General features: G+C 34.8%; 1 protein-coding gene across 2 annotated transcripts in view; it reads right to left on the reverse strand.

Moving 5' to 3' along the window:
* The window catches only part of LOC106079957 (thrombospondin-type laminin G domain and EAR repeat-containing protein-like), a 117750-nt gene that overhangs the window by 73183 nt on the left and 31561 nt on the right, over window positions 1-13006 (reverse strand). For both annotated transcript variants that reach the window (XM_056014210.1, XM_056014209.1), the window contains exons 3-4: window positions 3011-3543; window positions 2062-2161 (exon numbers count right to left, since the gene is read on the reverse strand). In XM_056014210.1, coding sequence (XP_055870185.1) covers window positions 2062-2161; window positions 3011-3543 — 633 coding nt within the window. The remainder of the gene's footprint in view (window positions 1-2061; window positions 2162-3010; window positions 3544-13006) is intronic.

Here is a 13006-nt window from a genome sequence, read left to right on the forward strand (position 1 = left end):
TTTTCTAGAGTTGGTTACCTATGCCTTTAGATCTATATAGGCCTAGCTGTTGATTTAGACTTAGATCCCAATAATAAGTCTTAAGACTTAAAGTTCCTGCTGTTAAAAAAATTATTGTTTGTGCAAATGAATTGATCAAAACCACTAAATATTGACCTAACCCACTAATCAGATTCCCACTTTATACAGAAATTACACCAGTATGTGGCTCACAGCCCCATTCCTAATATTGCATAGAAGCTTTTGGCAAAAAATGTTTAACATTTTATAATACTGCTAATTTCAATTGCAAATATTTACTCCCATAATCCTTAACTTCTACCAGCATCTTACTTTACCCTCTTCAAATTCAGACTTACTAAATAGTTGTTAACTGCATCATTTTTTGTTATAATGTAAGTTATTGATATCACATGACCAGAAAAAAGGGATGTGCATTTCAACCCTGACCACATGTTGAAAAGTTTTACAAATTTTAATTAAACGTTTTAGTTAGTGACTAAAAAAATTAATTAAACTACGATTTTAACTAAACTTTTTTTTCTAGTTAAACAATGGCCTTAATTTTTTTTTTTTTAGTTAAACTAATAGTATCTAACTTTTTAGTTAACTTTTGCCCATCATTATTTGGTACATAGGTTAGGGTTGAAAAAGACAACAACTTTACTTCTTTTAACTACTTTACAAAACAACGCCTTGATCCAACTTTCTACATTTTCACAACATTTTTTGTAATGTAAAAAAATCTCCATGTCCGGTCTAGAGTAGTATATATAAGTCTATGGTTAGACTATTGAAAATAGTATTAATTTTGGCTAGAATGTTTTATGAATGAAATTTTCTACATGACGTCAAACGGAGAAAATTGACACCGCTTACGTCAATAGGGTCACAGCAGCACACTAAGACATTTCTTAGCAAACAAGAACAAGTTTTAATGAATCAATTGGCCTAATTAAGCATTTGCGCACCATCTAATTGTGGAATGTTGTGGTCATGTGATCGAGAGCCTTCACGGACTAGCGACAGTGTGTAACAATAGACAGTAGTCCAGGACAGCAAGCAGTAAGGACTGTGTGCTACAAAGTGAGTCCTTGAAATTGTAGCTATACGAGTCAGAAGTAGACAGAGAAAGACTTGTAGTGTTTAGTAGGCAGTTCTCTTGTACAAGAAAGCATTTGAATTTGATGTGGCCAATTGTGTTGTATTGGCTTTCATGCAATTGTAAATAAACCGCCACCTTGTTTATTGAAGCTCTTGTTGTCAAGTTCTTGTGTTAGATGTGCTGTTGTGTTTAGCAGTGTTTGCAGAAGGCTTGATATAGAAGAACGTAATAATATATATATATATATATATATATATATATATATATATATATATATATATATATATATATATATATATATATAAGGCTTGTCTTTGAGTCCGAAGATTACTGAGAATGCCAGTTGGCCATTTTTCCCGTGGCTGTGAAGCTACAGCAGTGACCTACATATTTTGCCACTTCCAGGGTAAGCATAACCATTGTCTGCATGTCCTTGGCAGCGGATTTTCTTTTGATCTCAAAGGTGTATCCCGCGGCTTTTGTGAGTGACCTCCAGCTGTCTCGTTCGGAGGCCGCATGCAACCAGGTGCTCTCTTGTATGTCAGTTAAGGCAAGTCAGCTCCTAGGCTGGTCTTTGAAGCGTTTCTGTGGGGCACCTCTGTTATGTCGACCACCTTTTAGCTCACCAAAAAAAGACTGCACATATATATATATATATATATATATATATATATATATATATATATATATATATATATATATATATATATATATATATATATATATATATATATATAGCCTAGCAACAAATCTAGGGGAGTAGCCAGTGCGGCAGTGGGTAATTTTCTAGTTTATAAATATGGGAGAACTTTTTTGGAGCGTCAATGTTATAAACTGTTCTCTAAAGTAAGACGACTGAAAGAAAGGTATTTCCCTTTAGTTCTGCTCTATTCTACTTCAGGATGTATGGGTAGTGAAGACGGTTTAAAATGTTTGTGTAATAAAGAGTGACTGACCTGGTCTTTGGGTCTTGCGTACTTGTGCAGATATTCGAGCAGAACACGTTTGTACACTAGCATCTCGACCAGGCAACAGAAGAATACTTTGTATAAGACCCTTAATGAAAAAATAACTAAAAATATGAATATACAATTAATTTTGTACAACTATTATGTTTCTTTTTGAATGTTTCAAGAACAAATGAAAGTATAATGTCTATGGATCAGATGGGACTAAATATGCAGGTTGCAACTGGCTTGGCGTGATCACATAAAATAGTCACTGGTAATTCATTGTTAAAGTAAAGTTCACTAACCAAATGAATATGCAGAAAGAAGACATATCCATGGTAGAGAAAAAGCAACTGAAAGATAAACGTTCTCAAATACAACACACAACAAACTTTTGAATAGTTCTTCTATTAATTTATTATTTAATAGCGTTGAAATTTTTTTTATTATTAAAGGGCTAAGTTCGAAGCGTATTTAACTAAGGAGAAATCCAGTCTAAGAAATATCCGCCTCTTAGAGGCCCAGGGAATATTTTTGAAAGTGGCTAAAATGTTTTAAGAAAAGCTTCACACACACACACCTAAGATAAAAATTCTCTATGGCCTCCTTCAGTCGCGAAGCGACTATGGATCATCTCGGTGAGATAAATGCCTGGGCATTAGCTGTGGTCGGAACGATGTCACCCACACATCAGTTCCCCCCTCTCCACGCAGCTGGTGAATCCCAAGGAACGGCAGTGCCGATACAGTTTGGGGTCAGCGGCGTCGCAGGTTCTGCCAGAGTGTAGCACTGGGTGCTGCAAACTGCTTTAGGGTCGCCAGCTCCTGATTTTTCCTCAGGGCTGAGTCATGGGAAAGGCTTCGGGAAGATAAAAATACACCTACACTATAGACCTTTCCCTTCTGTTCTGTGAACATTTGTTCGAACTCTCTTGACTCACTTTTGCGATCATTACCTGGTATAATGTGGATTCAATGGAACATCGTCCAATTAAAAATGTTGTATTTACTACCGAAACAATGTCAGGAAATGAAAACTTGATTAACTTCACTCTTTGAAAATGACAATCCAATGTGACGGAGAGCCCTTGAGATGCCAAGCTAATTGCTAATGTATGCCATTTTCTAGTTTGATAACCAGGTGCCATCTTAAAAGAATAATGTTTGTGCTTATAAGTAAAAACTATTCGATCTTGAACAACTCCTACAGACACAAGTGATCTATTATTGTTCTGCTGAACTAAAGACAGAATACACTGTTCTCTTTTAGATATTGAGAATTTTTTATACGTTATAAAGAATGAAAATTCAAATGGAAAATAGTTGCATTTTTCAAACACTGCTTCTGCCTTCAAAGAAATAGAATGAGCATTTGAGGAAAACTGAAATCCATGAGCATAACTTTGTTTATCATATATAACATTGACTCCGTCTGGTAAATCTTGTAAAGATGGAACAGCAGTCTTCAGAAGATCTACAATTGGAATACCTGTAAAGTAAAATACAAAATTAGAAAATTATTTGTTTTCTTAAGTAGATATCGAACTGATGTTACAGTAAAGCAACATTTAAGTTAAAGCTACACTAACCGCTCATCTATCCATTCATGTTACAGTAAAACTGAGAAACAAGTCACAGAAAAATGTTTTAAATCAATTCATCCTTTATGAAGAGGATGAGGATGATATATGTAAGAGTGAATATTTCGCTCTGTTAAATTAATGCATGATATTAATTAAATCAAGATTACAAAGAGAGTTTGTGTTTTCAAGCAAACTCAGAGGCGGCCCCCGTCGGATCCGCCTATTCGCAAGGAATATTCAAGACGTAATTTTATTTTGATTGTCAAAAGTAATAATGTTTCAAACATTCATTTGCCGTTGTAAAATATTTTTTTTTCTGTTTTAAATGTTTCGGATGTTCCTTCAAAGTTAAAATATAATTAACTTCCTTGTCCAAACCTGGACGACGGGGGATGGCAGCGAGGAGGTTATGAATCCGTGAGCGTCGAGATAACCAGTTCAGCACGCTAACCACACGACCAGACATTGCTGTTAACTTAATAACAAGCTGGTTACAAACTAATAGCCTATTATTGATAAAGAGATGTATTGCATATTACGGAATGACATCTACCGGATATGTACAATATGTCAAATGAGAACTTTTAGATAATCTTTCAACATTGATTTGTAATTGAAAAAAAGAAGAAAAGAACAGATATTGTGCTTGTACTTCGATGTCTCAGCTGTTACCAACATAGCTATTGGCATTTTTATTTTAATGGATCTAGAATGAGGATGTAGATCTACCTAAACTAAACTTCTGATTTAGCACTCTTAAGATCTACTAGATCTAGATCTAAAATATAAACTTGGAATTTTTAGATGTAATTTAGATTAGATTTATGAAAAAAAAGCATAGATAATTTATCAATAGACTGGATACAACTAAATATAAAAATAGTAGGCTAGTGTTAGTATATAATAACATTGCAATATTGATCTAGACGTTTGGAAATCAAAACGTACACTTTAAGTCTAGAAATTGAAATTCTATATCTTGATCTAATCTATATCATTCTAAACTAGACCTAAAATTCTAGATCTAAAATCCACAATGATTATAAATATAGATCTAGTTTTAAAAATCTAGATATACTGTAAACAATCTAGATAAGATTTAAATCTAGCTATTATGTCTTTTTTTAAATACTAGTCAGATAACGATGTTTAATAAACATTACTATACCTAGTTGTTTTAGCATTTTATTTGAAGAACACATTCCATATGACGTCTAACCCTTACCCAAAAATCCACTACGTCACACGGCCTAGTTAGACTAAAAAATGTCTGCATCAATACGAGCAAGTTTTCGAGGATTCATAAACATTGGTGCACCGAGTTTTTTTAGCATTACATTTAAAGAATTCATTCATATGATGTCAAAGGAAGAAAATTCCATTACTTCACAATAGGCTAGTACCAAAAAATGTCTTTATGTCATTTTCTAGTTTGATAACCAGTTGCCATCTTAAAAGAATAATGTTTGTGCTTATAAGTAAAAACTATTCGATCTTGAACAACTCCTACAGACACAATTACTATTACTAAATTATCTATGCTTTTTTTTTCATAAATCTAATCTAAATTACATCTAAAAATTCCAAGTTTATATTTTAGATCTAGATCTAGTAGATCTTAAGAGTGCTAAATCAGAAGTTTAGTTTAAAGCCGCATTTTTTGTGCGTTTTATCTGTGAGTCTGTCTTTGTTCCGTCATGTTAATATAAAAACAACAAATAAAAGCTATTGAAAATTTGATTAACCTTCAATTTTCCTTCCGAAACATTGCAATAGTTTTAATTATGTATAATAGATTGTTCCTGATGTTTGTATATATCAGGGGCGTAGCTAGGGATTCGGGGGCCCATATTCGATGTAAGTGGTGTTTCGTAACTTCATCAAATTCTGCAAAAAAATTCAAAGATGCTAGGAAGTTCTCAGAATTGGGTGAATTCAGTGACCATGTAAGCTTGAGTTTTGTTTTTGCTAAGTACTTAATAGCTGCTGCTACACGCTTCAGAATATATTTCAAATACTGCTGATTTTTTAAAATTTGTGTGTGAAACATATGTGAATATTCATCTGGTTCTGCCTTAAGCTTTTCTACTTCAAAAAAAGCTTGTCTGTGGTGGACTCCTTCTTAATGTTCATTCAGTCTCTCGGGCTTCTTCCATTTGGTGAAACCAACTCCTGGTTTGCTCAATGCACTATATGTCTTTTCTGATGAGCAGTACACATGCACAACAAAATAGACATCCCAAGTGTGGAGAGCCAAGATAGGTTGTAAATATTTCCTGTTGGAAGCTTTCTAGTCAAACTTAGTGATTCGTTTTGGGTAAGCCTTACTGGAAACAAATATCTTCATCTTTGTTTTGGAAAAATAAGCTACCCTTGAACATAATCCTTGCTCGCAGTTCCTCGGATAAAATTCCAGGCTTGATCTATCCGAAGTCTTTGTACTTAATTACAGCTTCTTCCTCTTCTGGAGAAAATTATTTTGGAAGACCATCACTTGACTCCTTATCACTTACTTCATATCTTTTCTCTGACTGTGGTAAATATATTCCCCTGGAGTCTTGTCACTGCTATTAGGTGACATTTGATTGTGCATGTTAGTGTAATTAAAGATGACTTGTTTCACTCTGAATTTTGGTACTAATTAATGTCGCGTATGTTCACTCCTGTCAGTACGGAACAACAGATATTAAAATTCATCAAATTAAGTCTTGCTTAGCAGACGACATATTTATTCACAATAAAATAAAATAACAGTTCACTGGCAATTCCAGCCATCAATAAATACACATTGTGTATTTCAAATTGATTTCAGTTTAAAAAAATAGTATAAGTACACAACTATTGAATCAACAACGTTAGACATCCTTACAGTTTAAGAACATGGTGGTCACTGCCTCTACCCATGTGGTTAAAATTTAAGAACGAGATTTCTTGCCCACAATTCAACTGTGAACGCTTGTTTACCACGTGAAACATTATGAACATAAATACACCATGTACTTCTTTCTTCCCAACTAATACATGTCACTAACTAACAAGAAATGATGTGACAAGTCTCTTAAGGACTACTTCTCTCATCAAGAGACATTTTCACTTCTTCGACTGCTGTATCTTTGTATGAATCATCTGAATAGTGATACTTTTCTTCGACACGTTCATGGTTTCCTTTATTTTTAGTGCCCTTATCAGGTTTCTTTTTAAATGATACGGATGATGAAATAAACTATCCTAAATACAAGTTACTTCATGAGAATAACACGGCCACTTTCAGCGCTACTCCTTGAAATTGAGAGTAACCCCGCACGGAAAGTGTTAATAATACTCTGTGTGGAATACATACAACAGGGTCACTAACTTATATAACAACATGAAAAGCAAGATTACATGACAGTGACGTAATATTTAATTTATTTAAAAAAAATTCGCACACTCATTTGGGGCTCCCCCTCAAGTGGGGCCCGGGGGGATCTTCAAATTCTCCCCCCTCCTCCCCCCACCCTAGCTACCCCACTGGTATATATAGTGAGAGAAAAAGAGCATTTCAGATAAATCTAATATTGTTAATTAAATTTTAGGGATGGTCTCGTATGAAAATTAGATAATTAGATTTTGTAACGTCTTAGCTAAAAAATTAAATGCAGTGTAAGGGACAAGTGAGATTTTACATAAATAGAGTTAAAATACTTTTCATAACAAAATCCGAAACAACCTATTTTCGTAAATGAGAAGATGATTATTTGTTTTATTTATTAGAAGAGGGTTTCAAACAGTTATTTAACGTTAGTAAATGTTTTATTAAAAATTCGGAAATTTTTGGCGACGATTTGTAAGAAATTAAAGTAATGTAGGTCGATTTCTTCCTTCAAAACAAAATTCGTTACCGATTAAAAAACTTCTGTTATGTTTCAGCAAGAAAATTAAATGTAAAATAAGTCTAAAAAGTGATTTTGAATAATCGTTTCTAGTAAATTACTATCTTATTTTAAAATCCTGAACACCATATTTTCGATATTTAAAAAAAATGTCATTTGACATAAATTTGATTTAAGATAAAAATACGGAACAATTTGATATCGATAATTAAACTATAGTGACGTATTGTCAAAGAATATAAGTGTAATATGAGTCAATTATGTGATTTCAAACAATCATTTGACATAGTTTATTTCTTACAAAACAATATTCGGAACAACTTTATAGTTAATGAAATGTAAGTCAGTATATAGATTTTCATTTAGCATATATATGCTATTTACATTGAAAACCGGAATAACATATTATTGATCATGTGTTTTTGCAACGTTTAAGCACGGGAATTAAACGTAATATAAGTTAGAAGAGAAAACAAACATTCATTAGCATTGCTTTATTTTTTACAAAACATCCGGAACAATATATTATAGATACTTAAAATATTGAGATGTTTCGGATAAAACATTAAAGGTTAAATCAGATTTACAATAGTTTTTAGAGATGTTTTTTTTTCTAAACGTGACGGACAGACCGACCGACAGACAAAACGCACAAAAAAAACGTCTTTTATTCTGATGTGGGCACTAAACAAAAATAAAATCCAATTATTTAAACAATTTTGAGGGAACTAATTAGTATACAGGCCCACCTCTGCTTGTCACGCTACTGCACAAGAGTTGTTGCATGGAAAATCCATTTTAAAAAATGTGCGTGATATTTACATACAAAGTTCATTTTTAGCCTTTATAAACAAACATAAATGTTTTCTTTTAATTTTAACAGCTAGTTGACCAGAAAAAAACACCTATAACTTATATTTATATTTGTTGTAAACAATTTTTGTACATTTTAAAAATATATTTGACTTAGTGATACTAAAAATAGACAAAAAGAATTTTCGTTCTTTGTTAACATATTGTAAAATTATCTCCCTTACATTAATGTATTGTTGCATAATTAATTTATACATTAACCGTTCGCTTTTATAAAACCAAAAGTAGCCGTTGCACCTAAACTTTTCAAACCTCATCGCATGGTGAAATAATATTTTTCATTTCTCTTTTAGTTTACGAGATCTGAGTGTCAGACGGACAAACGGACATTTCTGGCTAAACCCATGTATGTACTCACTCTAGAAGAGTCTATGGAGGTGACCGGTACACCCAATTATAGGGCTGTAAGGCTTCCAGTGTCCACACCTACCACTTCACTACTTGTCTGTCGCTACAGGGCGTTGGGAGGGGGTCGACTTAGTGACTTGCGCTGAAAATTTTGATTAAAGTAAGGATTACCACGTCGAGCTCATTCTCTTGCCCTAAAACCAATCCTTTTCTACAGGAAAGAATGTGTCAGGGATGCAGTGGATGACCAGAGACATTCCGTGTTTCTTGTCCTGCTCTATTGCTCCACAGCACTGTGCTGGTAGTTGCCTTTCTGTTCAATTTGTCTAGTTATGGTGACGTTTCGCGCAGGTCGCCAAGTCCAGACTTCCCATGCTAGGTTTGACAGAACCACCGTGTACTGAGTGTCATAATACGCTTGCATTACAATGGTCAGAAATACTAGATAAAGAAAAGAATTGGTAATTCAATATAAAACCTTTTTCATTCATCTGTTTACTAATCTTCTTTGAACGTAGACAACAGATGACTACTCCAAGAGTTGCTGTCTGGACGTTAATCTCTTGCCTTCTGTTAGCAGATACATTCTAATTGTTTCCTATGCAAGGAGAACTTCAAAATGTTCAAGCTTGACATTTTCAAATCTAAACTGTCATTTCTGTTTGTTGTTATCCATCAACAAAATGTACAACAAAATACTGAGGGAAATAGTTTCAAAATGTAGAAATACCTCCGCATGTCGTAGGGAAGAGATTTCCATCTGTCACTTTTGTATGCTTCTTAGTGTTCGGATATTACTAACAGACGGGCGCTCGACTATTTCAAGCCAACGTTGATCAAACACAAGTTGTATGAGAAGTATTTCTTGACTTTTGTACGAACTAGATCTAACTACCTAGCCATCATGACTGTAACAAAAGACTAGGAAATGTGACCTCATTCCAGCCCTTGAAAGCTATTCACTTCATCTCTCGATAAATAGACTCATTTTGATTCACAAACTATGCCATGTCAATGTGATATTGACCGATTCAGTTACAGAATAAAACTGCGAGCTATTCTGTCAACCTAACCAATCGACTTCTAAAGAAATACAATCTCGGAATAAATGCTGACACTGTCAAATAAGCAGAGAAAGAAAACGTAAGAACAAACAAAATCAAAGTGGCTTGGAGAGATAGATAGATGCAGGGATTTCAGGAGAGATAGAGAGATATATATATGCAGGGAAACACATTTTTTTTATATATAAAAAAAAACAACAGAATGTACTATATTTCTTCTTCTTGGTTATATATTTATCCAGTTTCGATGATAGACCTGGTATATTTTATATTTTTAATTGAACATAACCGAAAGGAATTAACATTCCGAAAATGGAAATTTGAAATTGCCTACTTTAATTAAAATACTTTAACCCATTATTAATAATAAGACTTTAGACCAATTGGCAATAAACTGTAATCAAATAATTCAGAAGATCAATTTCAAAGGATCATTTAGGGCAATGTATGCGGTTTATTTTTTATGAAAAGAATCAAAAACGTATTTTTGATAAAGTGATTTCTAATTGATTTTGTTTTTGCCTAAACGAGAAATCAGCGTGTAAATATCTTTCCTAGTTTTTTAAAAAGATCTTAACATAGTATATTAACAAATAGAAAACAACAAAATTAAAAAAAAAAAACGGCTTATCATCGTAGGGGAGCCAGTACAACAAACAAAAACGAACTAAAAAACAAACTCTTCTGGAACCGGGATTTGAGCTCAAGCCTCCTGGAAAGCAGAGCAGTGTTCATTGAGCGCCTAAAGACAGCACGAAAAAAAACCCAGATATGGGCGCTGCCAGGGAGTATACCCCTTCCAAATGAAGGGAGAAGATATTTTAATGTTTAACCTTCATGTGCCCCCCAGCGTGGCCACAAGGAGTTTAAGGTTAGAAACGCCCTCTTCAATACAGCGAACTACAGTAACCAAATACCACGTGCGTAGCCAAGGAGGGGGGGGGGGTTAGTTTAACCCTCTCCAGAGTGTTGTTTTTTTTAGTTTAAAACCTTCTTACAGCGGTTTTGAAGTTAAAACACCCTCTTCTATAAGACTCTGAAGCAAACTACAGTGACCAAATTTCATGAGCGTAGTTTCCCCCTAACCCCCCCCCCACACACACACACCAATAAAAACCTAAAGGAAAATTACAGTCTCTAAATTCCACAAATGTAGTTTCAAATTTAATAATTTAGTAAAAATATTTAGTAAATATTATATGTACACAATTTCACAAATCAAATCTTTGTAGACAACCCCACCTCCCGGACAAAGCCCAGTACCTTACCAGGGTTGAATTTATCGAATAGAGTTTTTAAGTTATGCGCTTTAAAAAATTTCCCCCTAATATCCTGATATCTGGGGCAATCAATGAGGATATGTTCCACGATGAGACGAGAGTCACAGTACTCACAAAGTGGGGCTCTTCTCTCTTCAGCATAAAGGGGTACGTGATGTAGGTGTGGCCAATCTTAAGTCTGGACATGGTCGTGCTTCCACGCCTTGTTAGACACCTAGATGTGGGCCGCCACCTGACATCCGCCACAATCTGTCTGAGTTTGTTGTGGATCTCAGCCTACCATCGGTCCTGCCACTCTCGATAGGTGGCAGAGGCAATACTTTGTCTCAGGTCCAAGCAGGGAATTTGGGTTCCTGACACCGCTTGATTTAGGGCTTTCTTTGCTTCTGTCTGCCGTTTCGTTTCCCTCTATGCCCACATGGGAGGGGATCCAGATGAAGGTGACATCCCTTTAGACTCTTATGTACCAATGGAATGTCAGTCTTCATCCGCCCCAAAGCTTGCGATGCAGGTTTGGAGTCAGAGCATATGATAAATTTTCTCCTGTCTGATGCTTTGACGGCCATAAGTGCAAGCGATATTGCATGTAATTCGGCCGTAAAGATGGAGAATCCATCGTAGAGTCTACGTGAGATTGTTTTGTTCCGAAAGGAGCAGGCACACGCGCCTTTCCATCCATTTTGGATCCGTTAGTGTAAATGGTGCAACAATCTCCGTAGCTCTACTGCAGTTCCCTAAAGTGGACTTGTAGTATGCTTGGGTCTGTATAGTCTTTTTTAAAATTAAGGAGGGATACATTTAATTTATCAACCAAGGAGGGTTCTGTGGGATTTCTATTTTAGAAATTGGGTCAATTGGTGGGGTTAAATTTTGGATGGATTCTCTCATTCGAAGGCCCAACGGCTGTATGACGTTAGACCTTCTACATCTGTAGGGTTAAATATTGAGTCCAAAGCAGGGTTCGTGGGGTTGGATTTTAGCTTGACTATATACTGCATTGCAAGCTTTTTCATTCTTATATCCATGGTGAGTTCTCCAGCCTCCACGTGTAGACTTGGGATTGGTGATGTACGAAACGCGCCGAGACAGAGACGCACGGCAGCATTTTGTATGGGCTCCAATATTTTTAAGTAAAATTTCCTAGCATTTCCATATATCATGGATCCATAGTCTAACTTGGATCGGATTAGACTCCGATACAGCAGCAAGGTATGCCTGTCAGTTCTCCACTCCGTATTGTTGAGTACTCTGAGTATGTTGAATGACTTTTGGCATTTCTTCTTAAGTTCCTTAATGTGGGGGAGAAAATTAAATTTGAAAATTTTTGTAGTTTTCACAATAGGGATCTTCTTTTTGTGTAAAAATAGTTTTGGGTCAAGGTGTAGTCCCCTTAAATTACAAAAATGCATTCTAACTGTTTTAGAGTCCGAAAATTTAAAACCATTATCGTTTGCCTAATTTTGAATTTTTAGCGGCCCCTGAAAGGGGAAAAGACGCTATTAGTTTTGTGCGAAATGTCTGTCCGTCTTACCGTCTGTCCGTCTGTACGTCCGTCCCGTTTAGATCTCGCAAACTAGAAAAGATATTGAAAATCCGACATCACAATATTTTAGACCATTCAAAGTTCTGATGCAACGGCTATTTTTTTTTTCTGAAAGCAAAAATTCTAATCAGTTATGCAAGCAGTTTTTTAAAGAGAAAAAGCTAATTAGTATGCATTATAAGTTAGACCTAATTTAAAATGATTAGTGATCATATAAACTCCATTTTTCTGAACATTTTTTTGTTATTGTGGAAATTATTATTATTTTTTTTTTGACGATTCGAATAAGAGATTGAGCCCACAAAAGAGGCAAGATGGCCCATAAAAGAGGCAAAGAAAAGAGGCATAAGGCCCAAGGATTCCTATGATGATAAAGCTAAAACTGAATA

The sequence above is a fragment of the Biomphalaria glabrata genome, chromosome 16 (assembly GCF_947242115.1).
Source record: "Biomphalaria glabrata chromosome 16, xgBioGlab47.1, whole genome shotgun sequence".
Classification (NCBI taxonomy): Eukaryota; Metazoa; Mollusca; class Gastropoda; family Planorbidae; genus Biomphalaria; species Biomphalaria glabrata.